The 25772-nt window shown below is 43.2% G+C and overlaps 1 protein-coding gene across 11 annotated transcripts; it reads left to right on the top strand.

Moving 5' to 3' along the window:
- Positions 1-1651: 1651 nt before the first annotated feature.
- On the top strand, positions 1652-24447 carry LOC128255682 (mucin-5AC). Of its 11 annotated transcripts, XM_052985373.1 has the most exons (11): positions 1753-1934; positions 2716-2858; positions 4372-4761; positions 16706-18691; positions 18758-19192; positions 19265-19428; positions 21208-21330; positions 21390-22058; positions 22970-23127; positions 23192-23333; positions 23854-24447. In XM_052985373.1, exons 3-11 carry the CDS (start codon positions 4515-4517, stop codon positions 24052-24054), a joined length of 4125 nt encoding a protein of 1374 aa, XP_052841333.1. In that variant the 5' UTR covers positions 1753-1934; positions 2716-2858; positions 4372-4514; the 3' UTR covers positions 24055-24447. The 11 variants fall into 11 exon arrangements, with proteins under 11 accessions (XP_052841323.1, XP_052841324.1, XP_052841325.1 ...); XM_052985364.1 differs by having other exon boundaries at positions 1691-1799; positions 16706-19192; XM_052985365.1 differs by having other exon boundaries at positions 1706-1803; positions 16706-19192.
- The last annotated feature ends 1325 nt before the right edge of the window (positions 24448-25772 follow it).

The following is a 25772-nucleotide window of genomic DNA, read 5'->3' as shown; positions in this document are numbered from 1 at the left end:
CCTGTGTCAGTGGCACCAACTCACCACGGACCCAAGCCATTCGGGCGCAATCCCCCCACTTTGCAGAGTAAGCTGTCGATAATCGCTTGAAGATTGGGTGTGGAATATTAGTTACTCTAGGAGCAAAGAAATAAGTTTTCACAAAAGTTAAACATTGTTGTAAATTTAATGATCAGGCTTTAAACTTGCCTTATCATGAAGCAATATATATATTTTAATGTTGAATGCAATTTACTTTTCAAAGCGGTTATCCAATTACAATTAGTTATTGCATACACAATTCCTTCCAAAGAAGCTATGAGACAATAAAATCTTTGTATAATGTTTGTTAATAAAATGAACATGTTAATAATAATGTTGCAATGGTTACTAAAAAATAATAAAAAAATAATTTAAAAATTTCAAATTAAGTTAGTATTTTTAGTTTTTGGTCAGCATATTAAAACGAATCAAAGGACTGATTTTCAAGCCGCTTATTAATTCCATCACAGCAGATTTTCTTCACCAAATAACATCCAAAATTTCAATAGCCTTTAAAATCAGAATTACCCGGTTATGAATATAATTTAAACGCAGGATAAGTTTCTTATGCTTAAGAATTTAGTTTGTTTATTTAAAGATTACTCAAACATTTTATAAATATATAATTTTTTGTAGTTTTGTCACCCTTCTATTCAACAACAATTTTGATTACTTTTGCTATTGTTTTGAGGTTTTTTCCACTGTATATAGTAGTCGCCTGTGCACACGCTCTTAGTGCACATCGTCACTACTTATACTACTGATTTATGTTTCTAAGCCGTTTCCGAGCTCAGCTTAATAGAGACTTGAAGCATTTTATATGATCAACATGTTAAGATAAAAAAATTTTCCAAAATCTTTTTTTGTATGGCAGGTAGGGTTTAAGTCAGCCGGATCAAACGACTATATCATATAGCTCCCATAGAAACAATTGGAAAAGAAATGGCAAAAAGCCCACCAATCGCGAAACTCTGAGACATGTTAGACCTTAGCAGTTGTACTCACAGTGTGTGTTTTGGTCATTTCTATCGGTTGACACAAAAATTTTCAAAATCAAACTTTTATTTTAGAAGTTATAAGGCCGCCGCTCTGCCGACCCTCTGCCGCTTTTCGGCCGCTGCTCTGCCGGTACTCGCTGCTGTAGAGAGACAGAACGAAAGAACTGTTAGCGGGGGCGGGAGTTGACTATGCAGTTCGACAGATGGCGCCACCTATACTATACCTATACTGGGGGAATGCTTATTTTGAAGTTTGTTGGCTGAGTATCGGTATCTAATAGTCGGGGGACCCGACCATAGCGTTCTTTCTTGTTTATTTTTTACACTTTTAATAAAAACACTCCGAGTGATGGTTTATTTGTTAGAATTACGGGTTATTATAATGGTTTTATATCTTCCCGTCTTGTTCTTCCTAGTGTAAAACTTAAGTTCAAAAACATTTCCGAACGGGAACGAAAGTAACTAGCAAGGGTATCGATCCTTCGGCTTCTCAAAAAAAGCTTCTTTATTATTGAAAGTATCTGTCAGAAAGGAGTTCGATAATTTCATTGCGAGGTGCACATGTCTTGCTCCAGTACTTGACCATCCATTTGGCAGAAGCGACCTGAAGACGGGCCAGCGAACCTGCCAGAGTGTCGAGTACTCTTCCGAAGAGCGGCCAAGCCAGCGATCGCTGCTCCGGTTTCTGGTTTCTTCGGCTCGCCGCGGAGTCTTCGGGCCACGAGCTGAGTCAGTTTGAGTCGAGCGTTCGAACGGTGCGCACCTGTTGGCGGTTTCTTGGTAGGTGAGCGCGGATTTTGGCCAGAAATGTGAAGAAGCCCAGTCGGTCGGGGCTTCGTGTGTTTGTGTGCTTGTGCGTGTGTGCGTGTTTGCGGTCAAGTCGCCTATGAAAAGTGAACAACGCTGCGCTTGCGTGTGAGTGCGCCGAAGAAAGAAAAGAGTGTTTTCCTCGGAGTGAAGCAAACAGCAAAACGGGGAATAGTGAATAGTGAATAGTGAATAGCGAATAGCGAATATGAAAACGTATAACGAATAAATGATATTTGTGTGTGTAGACAAGCAAAATACGTATAAGCCCCAAAGCGGCAGCAATGAAAACTTCAAAAAAACTTTCTTTTTTTCGCGCTACCTTTTTGCCTCGGCTGGCAGTTGGTTTTGTCTGCGGCTTTTGTTTACCGTCGCTGTGAAATTGGTTGCAAATTCATAATTTGTCCGCCGTTTCACTGCCAATTAGAGAGCCACTCTGGCCCAGGAGTGCCAGCGAATTAATTGGGTTTTTTTTGTTTTTTTTTTTTTCGCGAGAACAACCGCGCCAGGCTGCCCCAACCGGATACGTGATCCGCTGCAACCTGTCCGCTGTCGGCCTACACACGTCCGTCGACTGCAAAGCGATCTGCTAAATGGCTCCAAGCCAAGTCCACTGCCAAGTCCACTACCAAGACCAAGACATAGTGGAAGTCCAAGTAGACTGCCCACTCCCGGTTCCCGTTGCAGCACTTGATACTGTTAGTTGTGCCATTTCGAGCGCACTTGTGCCAATTTTGCAGGCGGCAGCTGTCGCTTGATTTTTGCTTTTCGATAATTTAGAGTTTTGCATTCCTTGGAGCCGCAAAACCGCATTGCCACTCGGCTCTAGCTGGATTTGGCTGTGGGTCGGCGAGATCTTCAATTTAATGTGCCTTCTCGTTTTTCGCAGCCTGTTTGGTTGGTGAAATTTTCCATTATTAGCTTTATTTATGTGCAAAATCTAATTGAAAATAACGTGCAACAGCGCTGCACGCAAAAACATCAATCAAATCTCGGCGATTGCAATCGTGTGATTGATGGAAACACTTTGAGGTGAGTCCGAAATGGAAAAGCATCGAACAGGGAAATTTGTGGATAGAGTCTTGTGGGAAGGGGTGAAGTTCCGCTAACATAGCTGCTTAAAGGACATCCAAAACTCTTCTTATTGGCCAGTAATTTTGCTTAGCTGTCAGTCATAAAGATCTGACTTATGCAATTTTCTACTTCGCATTTCGGATCACATATCTCAACTCCCATTTTCTTCTCCTTCAATCCACATTTACCTTTCTCTGACTCCGACTCTTTTGCCGGCTCAGAAAACTGTTACGCAACAGACAAAGCCCCAAAAAAATGGCTTATGAAAAGCGCATGAGTCATTTACTGAAGAAGATACGAACGAAATGAAAACTAATTACCAGCTGCAACTTCCGCTGGGTGCTGAAGCAGTCTGAGGCGCTGGTCGAAAAGAAAGCATAGTTGATAAAACCAAAAACTATTCCAATGAAAACGTAAACAGGCGCCAGCGTGGGCGAGGCGCTCAATGGAAAAACACAACAATCCGCTGAAAAATGGAGTCATTTAATGACAGCCCAGAAAGCCAAACAGAAAACAACGACAACTCGCCCACGAAGAAGACAGAGTTTGTTGTGGTTTTGCTCTTCTGGCTGCTCACGTACAACTTTCTATTTCACTGGGATTCTTCAAGCGTGCAGCGGGGATTTCAAGGTTCCTTTCGCGACCGAACCGCCGCGGGTAAACAGACAGCACAAACAAAGCAAACGGGCTGCCAAATTCAGACCTGGACATGACTCAACTGCAGGCGGCATATGACCGGTCCGATCCGGTCCCAGATCACGCATACACTCGAATACTCCAATACTTGAATACTCGTATGCTGTGAAGGCAACCTTTACCATTACCATTACCTTTACCTTTACCTTTCCTTTCCATTTGCTACCTCCGTTAGCGCTGCGCTGGATGCTTTCACTTTCCATCTAATGCCCGGCAATTGCTTCAGTTACAGCTTGTTTTGGCTTCTGATTAGCACCAGTACGCCGCACATTGGGTAATCCGGAGCACCGAAATCGATTAGGGCCTGGCGACAGATCTGCTCCAGTTGATGGCTGCGTGCTCGCTTTGGAATTGGAATTTCACTTTTGCCGTCTGACACCTCAAAGTGTGCTGCGACTTTCGCTGCAGCCAATTTCTGAGCGTCTTGGACATCAACATCAATCAAAATTAGCATTTCAATCAGCCGGGTTCAGTTAGTCGCTTGAATGGAATGAAACGCTTCACTTTACGTAACAGGGGAAACAACGCCAAAGTTTTTCTGAAAGTGTTTTCTTTTCCAGCCGTTAAGATAGCCGTGATCATTGACTTACTAAGACGCTGCTTATGTAAATGTAGTTAGTTGGGGCTTGGACTCATGGCATTTGGACGTAATGTCCACAACGAGCCCCAAATAGCAGTGCGAAGAGACTCTCCCAAAACAAAAGACTCAAGACACAAACTCCAGAATCATTCGCAACCTTTTTGCTCCGCTGACCACCTTTCTCCCTCTTTTCAGCTTAAACACACACGGTCAAAGCCAAAACATGCCTCGCCAAGGCACGGTTCATCAATAAAAGAAACGAAATAACTTTGATAAATAATAGAAACCTCTGACAATAAGCCTCAAAGAGGTAAAATAGTGACGTAGTTTATGCAAACATGCGACGAAAGCCACAGAATTTAACACACAACACACAGTCGAGTAGAGCCGAAGACAGAGGCGGAGGAGGAGGAGGAGGCGGAGTTGGACTTGCACTCGCAGTTGGAGCTGGAAGAAGGGGCCGAGGCCCCTCCCAGCAGTCAGCCATTTCCAACAATAGAATGCCAAGAGACCATCGACACTTGGTGGCCCTGGCCGTGTCGACGTTGCCACTGGCTCTTCTGCTGCTCCTCGTTCAAACAGCAGGTAAGTCTTGGCCAAAAGGGGGGCAAGAGGGGCAAGGGGCGGGAACACGACAGTGATATGCCCAACAAAAGAATTTCACATGCATTCAGTTAATAAATTGAACTTTAATTGTGAGGCCTGTGCCAGCAGCAAACTTTCACGGTGTCAAACAAAGTGGGAGGATGAAAGTTGAGATAGCAAGGCCAAGATCTTCAGCAGATCTAAGCAATGATTTCTCAATTGATAAATCCTATAAAATGCTGTGACTCAGACCCTGAATGTAACTTTCATTGTCCGTAAGAGGCTATACCAGTGTGACCTATGAAAAATGTATGTTTTCAACTTTGTTGATATATTACAAATTATCATTTGTGAATGGTATAGAATATAGTGTATAGTGAATATATTGAAGAATTCATGAGTTATGGTGTCGCAATTTTGAAGAATGTCGTTTCGAGAAAAACATTGAGAATGACAGACTGATATAGCCTCTATAAGCCTATAGGTAACTGACTTTTGGGTTAGGTCACGACCTAAATTAATGTGAGCTTATATAAATGTTTATAATTCCCTTTAAAATACATAACGCAGAAAAATAAACCAAAATTCAACTTCAAAATCACTCTAGTGCATCATTGAAAGAACCCACCCAATACAGCGGTGGTCCGAATCGAGACTCCTCCTTACCGAAGCGAATCTCCCGCACTTGTTCTGAGTGGATCTTATCTGCAGTAATCATGTGTTTTCACCAAGGGTTCTGCTCAAGCGAGCATTTAGTTATTACAAACGGAGATACTCAAACCACTTTTTCCACACGTGAGCATAATTATAATTTTTAATTTGATACATTTCCGAGGAATGTCGGTTCACAATAAGCTGAAAATAAGAAAGAATTCGCCCCGACATGCCAACAGTTGATGGAGATTTAGATGCCCGAGGCAGCCGCAGTACGTGTTTATTCTTCTCCACTTCTGCCGCTCATTTCGTCTTCTCCTTTTAGAAAGCTTGCCTTTGCTGCATAATTTATTGGGCGTTACAAAGAATGCATAGCTGAGGAGATGGGAGATGGGAGATGGGTCTCCGAGGTTTACCTGGTACTGCCTGCCTTCAAACTGTGCCAAACGTAATGAAGTGTGCTAACTGTACTGTACTGAGTTGTATTGTACTGTACTGTGCTGTAGGTGTCTGCACACCCGCACAAGTGCGTTCAATTGTCGAGCACGAAAGAATAAGTTTGTTAATTTTCTTTTTCGCCACTGAAATACGGGCTTGACCCACTTAAATCGAGATATGTCAGCCGATGTCTCTTTGCCACTGGGTGACACATTTCAAACGGCTTAAAAACCCCGAAACCGGGTCGATCGCATCTGCATCTGGGTTGTCTAGTGCTGATCGCATCTCGGCGCTTGTGATTCACTGGCCGTGGCCCACGGAGGGCAAGCCTGGGTTGCACAACTGCGATTATTCATACCGGATTCGTTGACTTCGGCCAGGGATTGTCTTGGGTTTTTGCGTTTGTTTGGTTCCATTCCGCTTTGTCACTTACAAAGTGCGTGACGTGCGTGAATCGAAGTTAATTAAAGACCATTATGGGTTTTGCATGCGTGGTTCATATGCGTTAAGTGACGCCCAACTGAGCTTATGCAATATGCGAAAATGAATTCGTCATTAAGCGATGTAAGCAAAACTTCAATTGGGCACATAAAAAGCAATCAGAATGAAGGAGAGTAAACACAATATCATGGGTAACTAACCAGCGAGGCTTTTTATAATGAACATGTAATTAGTTAGAAGATGTGACTTAACCATTTAACTTTTGTGCTTTGAGAATTCCTGAGACAATCAACTTTTAATTAACAACATCTTTGTCATTTGATTTCGAACAAAAAATAAAAATGGGGTTACATCGGGTTTTTTACCTACTGTACGTAAGCAACAATTAAAAAAACATGTTTTTATATACATTTATATAAATAAATCGTATGTATGTTTTTTTCAAATTATTCATTCATGAGAATAAAATTGTTCCTAATAAAAGATATCTTTTATTAGATTGTTTTTTCTAAAGGCTTGAAAATCAAGAAACTTAAGTAAAAAATGGTATTAAAAATGCATAAGAAACACTTATTGGAATCACCTCTCGAAAGTTAAAAGTTAGTTAAAAGTCTTATTTTGACTTGCGAATTTCTTGATTAAAGAGTTTTATTTTAGCTTAAGAGTACATAAACATTTTAATAGCCAATTAAATTATAATTTATTCGAATCTTGGATTTAAGAAAGTTGGATCGAGTTTGTTTTTCTGCAGTGCAGTGCTTAGAGAGGGATTTGTTGCTTGTTAATGCGCATTAAGAGCCAACTTCCCATGCGAAGTCGACAACCGAGTGCTCCCTAGCCAGGAGCCGAGTGGAGGGCATTCCGGGGCTGCAGCTATTTATGCATTCCACCGAAAGCCTCACGTCCGCCAGGCAGCCACTGAGACCGCTTAATTGCACGAATCCGGCCAACTGAGGCGGGCCGCTCTCAGCGGGCTGGAATCAATTAAAGCTAACTGCACTGTTTACTGGGCCATTTGAAGTCGGGCCAAAACCTTTCATGCAGCTAATAAGCCGCATTGGCACGGCAAAGTGCGGGCGCCTTTGCAGCGGAATTTACATAGAGCCGGGCTGGAAAATTGGGTGAAGTGAAAATTATTTTACAGCAAGCTTAATTAAAAGAAAACAGAATCTATTCAGTTATGGCTTAGTGAAACAGTTAACAGTAACACCCAGCTAACGGCTTTTCGGGGCTTTCGTTGCACAGATACACTGATACACAGAGCGAATTAAAACCCCTCTCTGGAAAAGTGTCAAAGAAAGCGCCATGAGTTGGTTTTTTTACTACCGTAGTCCAGCATGACTGAGTCCAGAAATCGATCGATGGATTGGATCGGGTTCGGAGATCGGAGATCGGTTGGGAGCTCAGTGGTGACACTGTAACCCGCTGACTTACTGCCGCAACCTGTTGGGTTCTTCGACTTCGTTCCCCTTTGCTTCAGCCTTTTCCCCTTGCAGTCACAACTGTTAGGCTGATTACATTTTCAGATTAGCTGCCTCCACAAGCCATCTTTGCCTGGCGTTTTTTGATTTTTTTTTGGCACATTTCGGTTACATGGCCCACTTGGCTGTGGGGGCTAAGTAAGTGAAAGAGCGCACCGAAGAACGAGAGGAAAATATAAATAATCAAAAAATTCGCTGCCCGGTGGGAAAGAGGAGGAAGAAAGAAGCCGCCGTCGTTGCAGGCTGAGCAGAAATTTATCGCTTGACTCTTTATTGGGTCAAGAGGCAGGTTCGCTCGGCAGGTTTTTTATAATTTGCCGATCCCTGCCTGGATTTGTCTCGGGCTGGGAACCGCTGTGGGTTCTTGGTGGGCCACCTGTTCGAAGGCTGGATCTGCTGATGCAATTAATTTTGAAATTGCTGAGCACTTCAATACAGGTAATTTGATACTTGGACTATGGCAGCTGCGGAAAGGCTCAAAAAAATTTAATAAATGACTTGAAAACAGTTTGGTTCCTTGTTTTTGAGCTTTGTTTGAAATTTCTGCAAGTGTCCAGGGAATGAAAATTAAAAAAAAAAAATTAAAACTACTAGGTTAGGAATAGTATTTTAGATATCTGAAATTATTTATTAAATATGTATGTTGTTCTTAATTTAATATTAAATTTATTAGATTTAGTTTTCATACGGCATTTAATTTTTAACTTTGCCGTTGATATCTACACAGTCAATTATACTTTCCTGGAAAAAATCAAACCTTTGCAGCTAAGCACGTTTTGGTGCAAAGCTAACTATTATTTGGACTTGTAAATTCTTAGAATAGACATATTCTGCAGAAAACTATTGACTTATACACAAACCAGAATCTCAGCAGCGTTGTTACTCAATCTCACAACTTTGTATCACTTTGAAAAGGCACCTTCCTTTCCCTTTCCACACAGTCAGTTTCGAACGGTTCGAGCTCATAATCAGCTCACATGCTGATCGCTCGTATTCAATTAACTTAAGCGTTTCTCCACCCTGACCGGAGCATTCAATTAGAGCCGAGCACTGCCTGAGCTTCAGCTGGGATGCGATTGCCCAATCAAAACAAGAAACCGATGCCGTATCAATAACCGCATACTTTCCCTTTCCCGTGAGAAGAGAAGCGACTCTCGGATTGGGATGCCCAAAATTGTACAATGAAATTCAGCACATCGAAAGTTGCCAGGCGTGCCAGCACATTCAGACTGCCAGGCAGGCCCAGACCCACACCCATCGGCAGTAAAGGCCAACTGAACCCACAATTTAGCTCGTCTCAGCTTTTCGTTTTTATTTTTGCTGGTCTGCTGCGATCTTCTTTAATGGTTGTCCTGGGGCGCTTTGGGTTGAGATTAAATTGCACTGAGATGGAGAAAAGGAATGAGTGCCGCCGAGAGAAGGCTGGTGGTGTGTGCTTTCCGTAGACCCTTAGCCTTGCATGTGTCGGCGTTGACAATCAATGGCAATCAATGAAAACGCTCTTTTTATGCTCCGCAGTTCTGTTTTGGGAAACGGCTTTGAGCCGGTTCGCAGAGGAATGTTTTAAATTCAGATTCTTCTTGGCATACATTTTAGCATAATTTGGTCAAGACAGAACACGCATTTCGTGGGTTTTGCCATGTCACAGGAAATGTTAAACAACAACCGTAGACTTGAAGAACATACAAAAAAATATTTAATTCTACCGCTTTTCGACATAAAATCTCTCTTAAATGTCAATTTTTATATGAGTATATTTTCATTTAAGAATAAATAAGAATAAAATAGTTATTGAAGTAGTACCCAATCAAAAGACTTAGGAAACAAACTCCACATAATGATCTTAACATAAACATAACTTAAGTAGAAGCAACTTCCTTTCTTGTTGAAGAATTAATAAAATCTTTAGAATTTTTAACTTGATACTTTAAAAAAAAGTAAACATTTTAGTTAAAGCTCCTAGAGCAATATCAAAAGACTTCGGCAACAAACTTGCTCACAATAGGAATTTATGAATCTGGCGTATTAAATGATTCCAACACCTATTAAAGCCAAATACACAAAACCCAAAGAACTGACCAAAAGAACTTGGGAATAAAAAGCCGTTAAATGGGTGCAGTTAACTGACTATTCAAACAAAGCAGCGACCAGAGTGACACAATAATACCCACGCTCTCGCACACTGGCGCATTTCCCCCATTTCTATTTGGCACGCAGTTGGAAATAGCCCAATAAAAAGCTGGCTGACTGACTGACTGTCTTGTATATGAAGTGGGATTCTTGCTATACAGAAAGCCGGTTCTGTTGTCCACTTGTTATAGAATTTTATTTGACACACACACACAAACACACACACACGCACATTGAGGCGAGCTTGAACTTGTCACAGACCATTAAGACAATATTGGCTGGCAACTTGTTTCCGTTTGGTGGCCATACTTAAGCCGGCTACTGTGGGTACAATGACCCAGTTTCGTTGGGGAGATGGGAAATGTGGCTTTGGGAAGAGCGATAGAGAGAGAGAGACCCATCTACCTTTCAATCAATACAGCCCAAGCTCAGCTCTCGGCGAATGTTGGCCAGAGATTTGCCTGGAGCACCATCGTCTTCATAATTGTTCAATCAGAGCAGGAGGCGCAGCACTGGGTTACTGACCCAAGCCCAACTATCGCCTTCGACTGCATAAGTATTCCGTGGCATGTTCCATAGGCTGCATCGACTGCGATTCCAACTATTCTGCAGCATTCCCCACGAGATCGTGCAGATCGCTTATCGCCGGCAAATTGCAGCTAGTTACAGGGCTTGGTCTTGTTCTGGCCGGGCCATTAGTTGCCTCGGCTCGCTCCCACCTGCGACTTAATTAAGCATGTGAGACAATTAGATGTCATAAGTGGCGGCCATTTGCTCGGGCCTGGGATCGCGGCGATTGCCATGATTCTATTCTATTGAAATGGGATATGGGATACGGGATATGGGATATGGGAGGATTTCTTTCAGTTTCCTCGCACTGCCACGATTAAAGCCAGCAGAGCGCGTCCAGGCCATAAATTCCCCCCACCCGAATCGGTTTTCGGCCTGGCTTAGACATGCCCCACAGCAGGCAGCGGAGCGCAACCAACTGCAGCAGCAATGCATCTGCGGAAGCCTGACCAACACAGAATTGCAGTCGGACTGCAACCGCCTTTAGCACTGGCCTCCACTCTGGCTCTGTCTTTGGCTCCGTCTTTGGCTCCGACTGCAAGGCGGTTAGATCAGAGCTAGACCTTGATTAAGGTCATTCGCTTTGGACCTCCGTCCGAGTGGCAAACACAAAGGATGCAGGCCAGCACACTCGAAGAAAACGAAGCAAACGGCTGCTGGGTGAAATAAGTTGATTAACTAAATTATTATTTACATACCCTGGCAAGCTGTTAAAGTTTAAATAAACTTCACAGTTGAATCAGCCGTAAAGACCACTTTACATTGTAACAATTTGTGCTTAGGTATGATTTTTTGTCCTCATGGTAAGCTAAAATATACTTTTACCTTACTATCAAATGCGTCTTAAAGTTATCGGGAATGAAGTTTTGTAAAAGTTAGAAACACAAGTGTGATCTCTACTTAAATTCAACTTTTATTTCCAAATGGTATCCCAATTGGAGTTAGTTGAATATCTTTCTAGTTAATACACATTCAATAAATAAAAGCAAAGAAATAAGCAATAATGCTTCATAAAACAGCTATATATATGATACAATGCATATTTCCTAATCACTTTTATTAAATGCAAAGTATCTATAATTGCTTTACTTTGACAAACACTTAAGATTAAATTGTTTTTTTCAAAAATATATTTTATTTAATTTTCAAAACTAATGCTAAACGTATTGGCTATAGTGCTTTGGACACATCTCACTGCCAAGCACGCGCCTAAAAATGGCAAAACATTCGTGCAGTGCCAAAGGCCAAACCTCACGGTCACGGAGCTAAGTATTGAAAAAGCCACAGAACATGGCTACGGAAAATCGGTTTTCCAGCCAAATGCCTCAATTTCACCAGACACAACTTCGGGTCGAGTGGAGCGGAGTTGAGTGGAGTGCAGTGCAGTTTGCCTTGTCCCGGGCTGCCATGTGGTCGTTGTCGTCGTCACTTCTTAATTGCAGCTCATGCATTTCAGCTCCGGAGAGACGGAGAAAAGTCTGGCCACGACGCCTTTCAAGTTCTGCTCACGGCCAATTGTTTGTGCAGACAACTCTTGAGCAACCACACCAGCCAGTTGACGGTTTGATGGCACAAGTGCTTGGGCCCGGGCCACAGATACCTTGTTTGCTCTGCTAATGAAACGACCGAGGAATGACTCTGCAGCTCCCACGGATGGAGGCGAACTGGGCAGGCGGCACTAGAACCCTGGACACCACGACTTTCCCTGGCAACTCGGTTTCGACCGACGCCACAACGCCCACAACGAAAGTCGAATGCCCGAAGAATCAATTAGCATTAAATCAAATTTTTAATAGCCCGTCTTGGACAGCGATAGACAACGCCCAGAAAGCCATGGAATGGATTGAGTTCAGCCGCCCAAGCGGTTCTTTAGCTCCGAGTTCGGGGCGTGGCTGCTGTGATGGCACTTCGAGATGTGGTGGTCAGTCCACCACATCTCTTTCTTAATAGAAATCTTCGCCTAAGGGTCTGCGGAACTCACAATTGGATGGCCCATTCTTGGTGATGTTTATGGGCCAATTCAAAAAGATGAAGAAGCTTAGGCAACAAACTTATAAAATGGAAAAAGTAGAGAGAGGTGAGAGAAATATTTGGTAGGGATTTGTTTGGATGGGTTGTCTAAGATTTCTTTAATGGCTTTTTGTGATCGTATGAATGGATTTTGGATTTCCTGAAAAATATAAGTAGATTTGAATAGGTATAGTTTGACATCCACAATTTGTTTGAGCAAAGACAACATCTTTTGTCAGTCTTCAACATTGGGAAAGGCCTAAATGCTCCGTCTGTAACTTAATACAAGGCCTGTAAAATATATATTTGCATACCTATTAATATAAACAAAATATTTATATTTAAATAATAATAACTCGGCGGAAAAATAAAAAGTTACTGCCAAGTAATTCCCTTAAATTTAAGCTAAGTTAATTTTTGATTTCAATTGTCATTGAAATTCGTCTTCCTGCCAAATTTGAAAGCTATTACATAAATATATTTATGGTGAAAACACAACAAATTGTCGCCTGCCTTTTGAGCAGACCATTAAATGTTATTATTGCGTAATCAAGCCTCCGCAAGTGCACACTTAAAGTGCTCAGGGCACACATGTCGTATGCGCAATGTTTTGGTACGTGTGTTAAATTTCGAAGTCGAAACAGAAACAGAAAATTGTCGCATTTCATAAGCAATTATCTTCGCTAGCTTTGCCCACATTAGAGGCGAGCAGGCGGACTTAATTTCGGTTTCTGCCTTTGGCCAAGTTGGGAAACAGTTGAAAAGTGCAGCGAAATAGAAAGTGATTTCTTGTCAGCAATTTGGAGGCGCTGAGATCGCCAAATTGAATGGAGCTCAAGTCGACTTGGAGCTGGGTGGAGGGAGAGGGCATTGCCGACTGTGTGGGTTGGGCAGAAACTGGAAACCTTGCCAAAAAAAACCAAGAGACAGGGCACAAGTCGTGCGTCCTCGCTGGAGTAGCTCTCGAATTAGAGTGGGCAAGCTCTGGAACTAATGACGACTGTTGCCGTTGTCTCCATGTTGTTGTCATATCGGGTGCATTCAACCCAACCCGTCTGGATATAGTGGCCAAGAGGGGCTGCGGATTTTACTTTCGTTGCGGACTGGCCGTGAAAGTGTTGCATGCCCCGCTCCAAAGTGGAATTCAATTTTCGTACCCCAAATTGCGTTACACATTCAGCCAGCTCCATGTCCATGTCTGGAAATTTCACAGCCGCCGGCTCACTTTTACCATCATTTTACCACCCCAATCAAAATCGCAATCCCAGACTCGCTTTGCAACCAATAAAATCAAAAGGAAAACTGGAAAATTAACAATTCGAGGCAAGGAAAGTGAAAACTGTGTCGTCGCCTTTTGTTTTGCTTGCCCAAAAGGAAGCGTTAATTATATCAAAATCGCAACAAATGGCTGCAACGAAGAAAGTGAAACAAATATTGTGTGTTTCAATCAGAGTCGAGCCAGTTTAGCGACAGGTGAAAGTAAAATCTGTGCCAAACTTAATCAAAAAACCTCGAGACCCACAAAGACCCACCAATGACGCTCGGCAATTGGGTTAAGCTCAATAACTAAACGTGTTTCGGCGAGCGAGTGTGAATTATGATTGTTGTTCCAACCTTAAACTGGTTCTGGCCTACCCCCCATAAAGCCCAAAGATGACATGCACTTGACAACCCGAAACCGTCGGAGAGTCATAGAAAGCCAACAGCAAATAAATCTTCTTGGGAAGGTGTCAAAGAATAGCCGGGTAGCTCTTGACTGCCGACTGAGATCTGTGTGATCGGTTATGTTTGCCTGAAAACTCACAGCTTAAGTTTCGATGGTTTCGAATAATGTACTGAAATAAATAATACAAAAATGCTGTCATTCTGACCTAGTTTGATTAATAGGCACAAACAATCGTTATTTTAGGCTACTTAGATCGTTATACTTATTTTTATTATTTTCGCTCCCTTATATATATACATAGATAAAACATCAATTTTTAATGTATAATTGATGTGTTATTTTCATACAAACAAGATTTCATTCCACTGACTTTTATTGTGCACTCGTATATCCAATCAATTTGTGCCCAACTTAAATATATTTCGCTTTGATTTTCAACTGTTGCTTACAGTTTTTTCAAATATCAAAATATTTAAGGTTTTAAAAATTGTTTATTTGAATATTTTTGGAATTGATTCTTAAATAAAATGCATTTAAATGTTAAAAGGGAACTATGTTTCATCTAATATTTTCAACATTTATTTTAATATTTTAAATTTAATATGCATTGCATTTAATATTGATTTAATATTTAATTGAAATTATATAAGTATAATACATAAATATACAATTTTGAATTCAATAGTCAGATATTTGTTCTGTCCAATCCTTAATGTTAAAACATAACACATTTCATATTCATATTCGGCTATATTTCTCTCCGTGTGATTGATGCCCAGATGCGAGTGGGAAATTGTAGCTTTAGATGCGATAAGGAGTGCCTATTCAAGATTTTTTCGACCGACAAGGGGAGGTTCAAGTGCTTGTTCCCATTCGATTGCCATCTGCATTCTACATACAAGACGGCAATTTATATTTAAGTTGCTCATGGCGGGGCTCTTCTCATTTATCTGCCATATCCGAGGAAAATGATGGAAATCAGACGCATCAACGACCTCGGCCTGCCATCTTTTCAACGCTTGACGTAGCAATTTGTGAAATTCTTCCCCGGGTGCCAAGCGAGTGCAGCTCTGGCCCCGCGAGGCCAGGTCTCTAAGCATCTGTGCACCTCAGAGCTTGTGTGCTGGTGCTGGGTACCCAGGGTAATCAGCAATGGGCCTTCGCCATTTCGACAGATGTGCTAGCCATCGGGTGCATCCACATACTGGGCTCGCAAACCCACAATTTCGAAGGAAAACCAACACAATTAGATGCAAAGAGAGTGAAAAGAATAGGGAAAAGACAAAGACTGCGACTCAGACTTGACATCGAAAGCAAATGATGCCTGGCCAAGCCTGCGACAGAGATTGAAACTGATCCGCGCCGACTGGGCTGGGCTTTGTTTGCCCCCCCAAATGCAAATGAATCGCGTTGACAATGACGGAGTGCCTGCCTGCTGCCTGCTGACTGCTGACTGCTGGGAAGGGCAACCCGTGGTGGAAGGGGCAGGTGCTGGTGCTGGTGCTACTGCTGCCGGTGCATGGGGCAAGTGGAAAGTGAAACCTCGATGTGATGACTCTCCCATTGCGATGATGGAGTCAAGGGAAACTGAACCTCCGAACTCGGCGCTCTTTTTACTGAAATCTTTCCCTTTCTTCTCGGTTTCTTGCGGCATTAAATGACATACAATGCAGATAATAGATGGATCTTTTGATATAGATTTGATTGAATAACTTTTGAAAACGTGTATTTATATTTGATTTTTTACAATTTTTCTTGTCTTTTGTACAGGGCGGTTTTTTGATTACTTCTAAATATTTATTTAAATAAATTTTCAATATGCATCATTATTTAAGATGACACTTAAGTTTCTTAAAAATATCCCATAATATTATTTATTACAAACCTAAAGATGTGGAGTGAGCGCCCCAGTAAATACCTAATGTGGCCAATTACTTTTAAAATTGTTAATTTTTTCATAACCTTAATTCTGGTTTATTTTGGCCGTAAAATGATAAAGTAATGAGTATGAGATATACGATACTTAATACAGTTCTTCTGCAATTCATGTTTAGTTGCATATGTACGTTAAGGAATCAAAGCTAAAACCTTACTCCTATCATGTAATATAATAACTTAGAAAAAAACTAAAAAACTTTTTTTATTTTAAGGCGTTGCACAACATTTTCATAAACTCCTTAATAAATCTTACGATACTTTTTAAAGTCAGAAATGTATTAAAACCAAAAAAGGTTACCTGTTTCTAATCTGAAAAACATAGGATTTGTTCAAGCAAGAGTCAGAATATGGAATAAGAAGAATATGTTGCCATGGTTAATTTCATATCATTAACTAAAATTGGCTTTCAGGATCGTTAAGTTCAGAAAGTTTAGTTTAAATGTATAATATGTTGTTTAAAAGAAAAAAACGGTCACTCAAATAATCAATGGTCTGTACATAGTACATTTACATAGTCGTATCAACTTAAATTAAAATACCTATTAAAATTTCTTGATATGTAACTTAAATCCAATTTACTAACATTTTGCAACATGTTCTATCACCCGTTTTGCAGCCGGCCAGCACGAGAGCATCTCGCAGATCTCGCCCAAGTCGAGCAGCCACCGCAGTCCGGGCCGCCTGAGCATCGAGAGCACCGTGGCGGACTCCATCAACGGCCTGGCCGAGAGTGCCTCCTCGCCCCGCGATCCCAACGAGAACGAGACGCGGGCGGAGCGCGTGGAGCGCTCGGCGTCGCCCATCCTGCACGACCGCCAGCCCGCCGGACCCAACGACGTCCACTTCCCGGAGGAGCTGGAGAAGGACGTGTCCGCCGGGCGGTACTTTCACTACAACATCAAGCCCACGGGGACGTACGACAACCAGGAGGAGCAGCCGGAGCGCACGCACCAGGCGTCCGGGATCAGGGCCGGGAAAACCTTGTCGCGGGGCAGCAGCACCACTGGCAGCACCACTGGCAGCAGCTCAGAGCAGTCTTTTTTAGGGCGGGGGGACCTGCGACCGCTTGTGTCGGGGTCCCCGATCCGGCCGAGTCCGAGCAGTACTGCCACCTCCTCGACGGCGGCCAGTGCCACGCTGGCGCCGCATAGTCCGCGCCAGAACGGAAACCCCGACATCCAGGACATCATCACGGGCATCGTGAAGCTGCTGAACGGCAACGTCAATGTGCACGCCAACACGCAGGGCGTGCGGCGTCCCTCGGCCAGCAGGATCAACAACCGCGGTCCGCCGCGCATCTCCGAGGCCCAGAACCTGCCCATCGACTACGAGGCCCAGAAGCCCGGCACCTCGATGCGGCCGCCCCCCTATCCCTTCGACCGTCCGGAGCGTCCCTTCATCACCGGCGTGCCCATTCCCGAGCAGATTGTGCCCGTGCGACCGGGCTTCGTGAGCAACCGTCCGCCCTGGTACCGCAACAAGCCACGCCCACCCATCGCCACGAGTGTGGGCGGCAACCGGCGACCCCTGCCCCAGTACAAACCCCTTCCAGCTCCGCAGGTGCAGTCCCAACCCTCCATCCCAGCCCAGGATCAAGCGGACAAGGACAAGGAAAAGGAGAAGGAAGCGAGTCATCAGGGGGAGCAACAGGTGCAACAATCAGGAGACGACATGGTGCAACCCACCGATACCACCTACGACTCGGAGTTCTCCAACGAAGATGCCAATGCCCAGTACATCGAGGTCTCCGACCAGGACACAGATGCCACTGGCGGTGGCGAGGTGGACGACGAGCTGCAGCCGCCTCCCGCCCCGCCCTCTACCACGAACAGTCCCCCAACGCCCCCAACAACTCCTCCGAAGAAGAAGCACAAGCCCAAGCCCGGAACTGACAAGAAGAAGCTGCCGGAGGAGGAGGACGTCACCACCATCATTGAGACCAGCTCGGTGGTGCACACCGTGATGGGCGTGTCTTCCACCTACGTGCCCATGTCCATGGACAGTGCGGAGAGCCTCGGTCTGGATCCCTCCACCGAGGAGGTGATCTTCATGACCGCCAATCGCACTCCCGGCCTGGACACCAGTGCCACCTCCTTGCTGGGCATCTCCTCGGCCTCCAGTCCGGCCTCGGCCATCAGACCCACTACCACTACCTCGACCACCACCACCACCACCAGTACCACCACCAGTACCAGTACCACTACCAGTACCACTACCAGCTCCACCACAACCACCACCCCGCCATCAACTTCGAGTTCCACCGAAAGTGCGCCACCTAATAGTTCCAATGCTAACACCACTCCGCCCGCCCCCTACCACCCCCGTCCCGGGATAGTCCTCGACGACCCCGAGTTCAAGCCCGGCGGTCGTCCACGCCCACCAGGCCAGCGGCCACCCCCCCAGCAGACCCTGCCCCTGCCGGCGGTGCAGCCCACGCGCCAGCACCTGCCGCCCGGCTACGGGGAGATCTTCGACGTGACCCTGTCCGCCATCCAGGGCCCGGGGCCCAAGGGCAGCGGCTCCCAGCAGACGATCAACATCAAGCCCTACGGCACCTACGCGGCGGGCGGAGGTCAGGGCGACATCATCGTGTCGGCTTCAGGTGACGACGGCTTTGTCTCCATCGACGGCAAGCGCACTTACATCAATCTCTTTGGTGACCCCACAGATCCCCCAGCGGGGGCCACAACCTCGGCCACGCGACTGCCCCAGTTGCCAGGCTCTGGCTCTGGCACTGGCTCGGGATCAGGATCAGGACCAGGACCAGGATCGGGATCGGGATTGGGATCCTCACCAGGAGTGAGTGTGAGTGGTGGTGGTTCGCCCAGCTCCCCTGCTGTGCCGCCCAACGCGGTCACCCAGAGCAGTGGGGGCTATGTGGTGCCCGAAACGGAGGTGGTGGACCTGCAGGGCCACAGCAAGCCGCAGGGCGGATCCCCGACGACGAATGCCGGACCCACGCGACCGCACTACCGCCAGCGACCCACGCAGCCGCCCGTGAGGATCGACACCTGCATTGTGGGCGACGACTCCACCTGCGACCAGGCCCAGCACGAGCGCTGCAAGACGGACAACGGCGTTTCCAGCTGCCACTGCCGGCCAGGTGGGTTCTCGAAAGGACATCCCCTCGAGCAGGAGGATTCATTCCCACCCAACTCATTCTGTTTCCCCACAGGCTACTCGCGACGCAAGCACCGGGAGCCGTGCCGACGGGTCATCTCCTTCCATCTGGGCATGCGCGTGGACCGCATCTACGAGCACAGAATCGTGTGGGACACCAAACTGATGGACAAGCACAGCGAACCCTTCGGCCAGCTCAGCTACGAATCGATTCGGGCGGTAAGTCATTGTTTTTTGGCACAGGTCTTCTTAAGAGCTATGCGGAAGTGTCTATCAAATCTGTTAATAGGAACAAAACTTGCGGAAAAGCTTAGATATTTATTTGTATGGGACGGGAGATGAAACATTTTAATGATACGTTGGACAATATATTTTAAAATTTAAATGTATCTACAAATTTAAAAGGCATTTTTGGTCATTTTAATTTAATTCACCATCAATTGAGTTGAACTTGAATTCCTAAAGATAATTAAATAACATAAAAACAAGATTGATAATAAGGTGGATAACTTATTTGTTATTCATTCATTGAAAAGTTTGTTAAATTTAGGATATTGGCCACGCACACTTTAAGGTGCTTAACCAGTGTAGCACCCGAAAAGTAGACATTCTATTGAATTTTTTTCTGAAGAAAGTACTAAGTAGAATGTTTTGAAACTTTTTACAAAAATATTTAAAAGTAACGGGATTATTGGCTGTCTGCCGAGACTCAAAAAAAATATACCCTTGCAGCTATTGCATTAATTAAATACTTTTGAAAACATTTAAATTATGATTTACTTGAGTATGTGCTAAAAAAAACATTGAAACTATGATGATTTGCAGCTCAATTATTAGATAGTTATTTTATATATTTTTATTATTTCTATGGGAGCTATATGCTATAGACGTCCGATTTTGATAAAATTTATACCATAATTCTGAAATTAAACATTGCTATATGTCGAAGAACTAAACAAAAAAATAAAAAACAGAAAAGTTATAATTTTTTTTCATTTATTTTCCGATTGTTCCTATGGGAGCTATATGCTATAGTCGTCCGATTTTGATGAAATTAAAACCGTAATTCTGAAATATTAAACCATTACTATATCTCGAAGAACTAAACAAAAAATTAAAAAACAGCAAAGTTATAATTTTTTTTCATTTATTTTTCCGATTGTTCCTATGGGAGCTATATGCTATAGTCGTCCGATCCGGCTCGTTCCGACTTATATACTAGTATTCAAATTGCTGACATGATTCCGGACCAATGAGTGGCTGAAATCGGAAAAATTCAAAAAGATTATGAAAGCTAAATATATTTTCCCTATAATGACCTACGATCTTAAAAATATCAAACATCAACAAAATGGCATAGGTTTGAAAGAAGTCGTTTTTTGGGTTGAAAAAATGATTTTTAAAATTCTGCCAAATGGACAATTTTCAACAAATCGAATGATTGAGTGTTAATTTGAAACCGATCGGTCAAGTTATGATGTCAGCAGCTTCCAAAAATGACGTTTAAAGATAAACGCGGATAAAGTTGCAGTGAGTCGCTATTAACGTGTATCAAAACTTTTTAGATACGACGTTGCCGCTTTCAAAGCATATTTTTGACATTGTAATTGATTTTTATAAAAAGTTCCACTGGTATAGCCACCTTAATGCAAACAAATTGTATTTTTGAACTGAAATATTTATTCGATTAATATCTAATAAATCATATTTCAAAAATTAGTTCCAAAGCGTCAAAGCTAGCCCATAAACAAACCTTCCCGCTAGATGGTGCCACATATTATTGTTTGCCGCTCCAAGTGAATTGCAAGTGGCTCCATCTGTTGGCACCATAGTTGATTTGAAGTCGACTAACCAGTAACTATAGCGAGTAACGAGTACTGTAAATAAGAAGTATTCTCTTGTTAATGTTGTTTCGAAAGGAGGAGCAGCTTTTATCATCGACTGACGCTAGCATTTGTGTATATTATATGTATAATCATATATTATAATCCCTTCCAGTTGGACTCTGCCATGTCAATGACGCCCTACTCGGACGAGTTTATGGAGGCGAAGGTAAACAACATCTACCGGGGCGATCCGAACCTGGGCGGAAGCGGCGTCTATGTGAACTTGACCATCAAGGTATGATGCTCTAAAGTACTCCTTAACAAACAATTTACATTTTCCCTACCCGAATCCAGCTGGACGAGAGTGTGGAGACATTGCGACCCAACCTGCGCAGCGACGTCCAGAAGCACCTTCTGGGCGTCCTCCACCGGCGGAACAACAACATCGGCAACTCCGTGCTGTACGTGAGCTCCCCGGAGGGAGCGGTCTCGGCCCTCCAGGACCTGGACGAGTGCCAGTCGCCGGAGCTGAACGACTGCCACCCCGGGGCCAGCTGCAGCAACACCTGGGGCAGCTTCCGCTGTGCCTGCGAGGCGGGCCTGCGCGATCCGTGGGCCGACCAGCCGGCGCGGTCCGGACGCGAGTGCCAGGCCTGCGCCGATTCCGTGTGCAACAACCACGGCACCTGCAGCTACGGCGACGACGGCGCCCAGCTCTGCTCCTGCGACTCCAGCCACTACGGCGCCCAGTGCGAGATCGACGGCGAGGTGCTGGGCGTGGCCATCGGCGCCTCCGTGGCGGCCATCATCATCATCGTCCTGACCCTGGTGTGCCTGATCATGTGGTCGCGGCGCTGGCAGCGCGAGCAGAAGAACGCCATGGGCTCACCGGTGTTTGGGTACATGAACACCGCGCCGCTGAAGTCCGCCGGACTGCCCCAAACCGGCTACCAGGTGACTCTGGAGGACCGCATGCGCTGGGCCCAGATAGCCGACGTCATGGCCCAGACGAACCACTACGGGGTAGGTACCTGGCGGTCATCCAGTGACGATTTTACATGAAACGTATTTTCCTTGGCTGCAAACTAAATTATAACCAAAATGTATGATTACAATATCTATTTGGCCAGATCGTTTATTAATATAATATAAGGGATATAGTTGCCGATTTCAAACGTAGTTTACTATTATATAATTTATAACACTAGTTGATGTGATATTTCAAACAGCTACGTTTTAAAGTAAGCACAGCCCTAAAATATCCTCAATTAAGATAGTTCTATAATATCAAGCTCAGTTTCTACTTAAGCAAGAAACTTTTTATACATATTATTAATTTATTATGAGATATGGTACAGGTCAGCTATAAGGCTGTATACTCGAAGAGCCCTTTGACTTCACCTTTAGCAAAACAGTTCGAGTAAATTAGCTCACAATAATTTTGGATTCAAATAGCTCAGCTTCCAGCTTTTTACGATGAGCTATTCGGTTCGATCAATTGTAATTCTTAATCCGAACATACAAAATACAATCCAATACGCTTTTTTTTAGTATTTTAAAGAAGTTGAGTGACATGAGAATTTTAAACAGTTGTTGTTCTATTAATTCTCTACATATCTATCGACTCATATAACAACTTTTCTGATTGAACCATTATTTTGGAAGATATTCGCATTAATGTAAATTTTCGGGCAGATTACCTTTTTTTTTGGGTGGTCCGAGGTTGCTTGTCCTTAGGTGTTATTGACCCTGTAGTTCGGCAGATGGCGCCACCTAAAGCCCGATGGGCAAATTTAATTTGAGTAACAGGTATCATATAGTCGGGGCGTTCGACTATAACTTTCTTCTTGGTTGGGTTACATATTTTAAATATTTTATTTTAACTGGTCCTTAATTTTCTAAGCACTAATTACTAATTGCATTTTCTGCACCAGCAGGCTGAGCCGATCGGACCCACTCGCCCCTCCTCGGCGATGTTTGCGTACCCCAACCTGGGGGCCATGGGCATGGGCACCCTGGGCGGGATGTCACTTCAGAGCACCATGCAGATGCATCCCAGTGCCACTCTGGCCCCTCCCGTGCCATTGCCCAGGTATGAACCACTTGCTTATATCCTGTTTTATACCCCCTTCTGAGTCTGTTTTCCTTTGACTTAGAAGACTTGGCCTGGGTCCCCGCTCAAACGGAATGCGGACACTAGAGAACTCCAGCTCCAGCGAGGAGGAGGACCGCGCTGATCTGCTGGGTCGCAACTTCCAAGTGCCACGCCCTAAAAGTCGCAGCAACGGCAGCATAGCGGTAGGAAACAAGTTCCTCGTCCCTAAACAAAATAAAAGCAAACTTTAAAAGAGTCCGTATTGCTGATGGTAGTTTTTAAAATCAAGAATCATTCTTTAAATATTTTATATGTACACGAAACTTATATTTAAGTCAAAATCTCCAAAGTCGAAGAAAGTTTTGAGTTATACGACATATGTTGTATGGTTAGTGATAAGAGCTAAAAAAGCTGCGCTAGCAAGCAACATGCGTTAAATAATCATATCCTATCAATTAAAAATTATTAAATATTGAGTATTTGCCTCACAAATCTTATAAAGACTAGGTTAAAATTTCGGTTAATCTGTTTTTGTTTTAGCTTATCTGATTATTATACTTATTATCTGATTTATGAATTTATTGCTTTAAGATTAAATCCAATATTTTATCATAGAGAACTTTTACTTTGCTGTAAAAAATGTAATAAGTAAAGTTCAACGGCACTCGTTTAATTTGTTTTAAGAATCAGCATTTAATCGTTTATGTTCTTCTTTTAAAACAGAACCAATCCGGCATCTATTACGATGTGGACTACGAGCCGTCCGGCAATGGGATCGGCAACTCGAGCGTGGACCACCTGTACGGGTCGCACAACCAGTCCGTGACGCACTCGTCGGGCCACAGCCACATCCCGGGACCCCAGGGCATTCCGATGAGCACGTACACCTCCGGTCGGGGTCCCAGCAGCTACTACATGAAGTGACCCCTGGCCGAACAGAACCCACAACCCTGTACATACGCAACCTAGGCTAAGCCGACTAAAACTAAAACCCTTTTCCACTGCAGTCCCCGCGGCGACTGCAGCTGAGACGCGTTTTGAAGAACCCCTTTTTAGCATGAGAAACGTAGACTTAGGACTATCCGTAGGTTCCATCTAGATGTACGCAATGCAAGCAACAACTAATCATTAATTTTAAAGCCTACTTTAAAAATTTAAATTATTTCACTGCTGTCCACTCAAAGTCAAGTCCCATAAAATAGTTGCTTAGTTTATTTTAATTTAATTAAATAAAATTTTACATAATGCAATAAGTTTACAAAGCAAGAATGTCTGTTTATGTATATAAATAAATAAAAAATCTAAATTTACTGTGAATATGAGGTTTTTGTAGTTTTTTGAGTAATGGGCAGGTGATTAAAGTAAATAGTTTACATATATTACAGTTTGACAATTTACTAATCAAATTTTAAAAGTTGGCGCCTAGTGACCACAAAACTGTAAGTCTTCATAGTCCGTAGCTTTATCTCGCTCTAACTTACGACCATAAGGAAACATTGATAAGCACGGGTGTAAGAGCGAAGCAACTACTGCCGGCTTGTGCGAGTGAGACGACTAGCGTAACAGTTCGATTGGCGCACAATTTGAAATTTTAAATTAAGAACATAGGAAATACATATTTGTTTAGACTGCGCAGTGTATACAAAGTCATCGAATCTGGAAGCACTACGGTTATAGACATTAATCTTTGTCCCTTATTCTCTCTGTATTCGTATTCGCAAACTTTATTTTGCTTATATACTATTGAACTGCAGCATCGTCGGCCATACATTGTAAGCCGGTGAAAATTAAGTCTGCTAGCAACAGTCACATAAAGTGGACGTACACTCTGTGCTTTATAAAAAGAATACATAACCTGAAATCTTGAAACATATTTTGTCACGTTTTGGAACCGCTCTTCTTTTATTCGGGACCTTGGGATACAGAACGCCACTCCAAGGAACTTCCAACGCCGCCACAGGGTGATAATCACTCTGTGATGAGGATTGGGATTACGCTACTACGCAGCCAGTAGCCAACACAATATTAAAATAAATATTTTTAGTTTAACAATAAAAAAAAACAATTTATGATCGAACGACTATATCACATAGCTCCCATAAGAACAATCGAGAAAAAAAATTATAACTTTGCTGGTTTTTTATTTTTTTTTCAAAGTTTTTCAAGATGTAGTAATTGTTTATTGTTTCTGAATTGTGGTTTAAGTTTGATTAAAATCGGACGACTTTATCATAAAACTCCCATGAGAACGATCGGAAATTACAAATTAGTTCCTTTGGACCTAGTAATAATTATAATAATTCAGAATTACACTTTTAATTGTTTCAAATCGGAGAACGATGTAGTAAAAGCTGCAATAGGAACGATCGAATAAATTAGCTGAAAATCAGTGTAGCTTCATTGTTTTAAATATATACGCATATAATTCGAAATTCGCATAATTAAAAGACTAATTCATTTTTGCAATAGCTGCAAGGGTCTATAATCTTCGATATGCTGAATTTTGCTTCCTTTTTTGTGTTTTATTTTTTTTCCAAAGTAAGTTCGTTGAATTGCCCAATTACGACTACTAATTATGAAAATAACATTTTAAACTTATTAAATTGTTTATACATTTTGTTTAGCCGTGTGAACTAGATTTG

This window comes from Drosophila gunungcola, assembly GCF_025200985.1.
Source record: "Drosophila gunungcola strain Sukarami chromosome 2R unlocalized genomic scaffold, Dgunungcola_SK_2 000012F, whole genome shotgun sequence".
In the NCBI taxonomy this organism is placed as follows: Eukaryota; Metazoa; Arthropoda; class Insecta; order Diptera; family Drosophilidae; genus Drosophila; species Drosophila gunungcola.
Note: the sequence above shows the minus strand (reverse complement) of the source record. Positions and strands in the feature narration are given on the sequence as shown.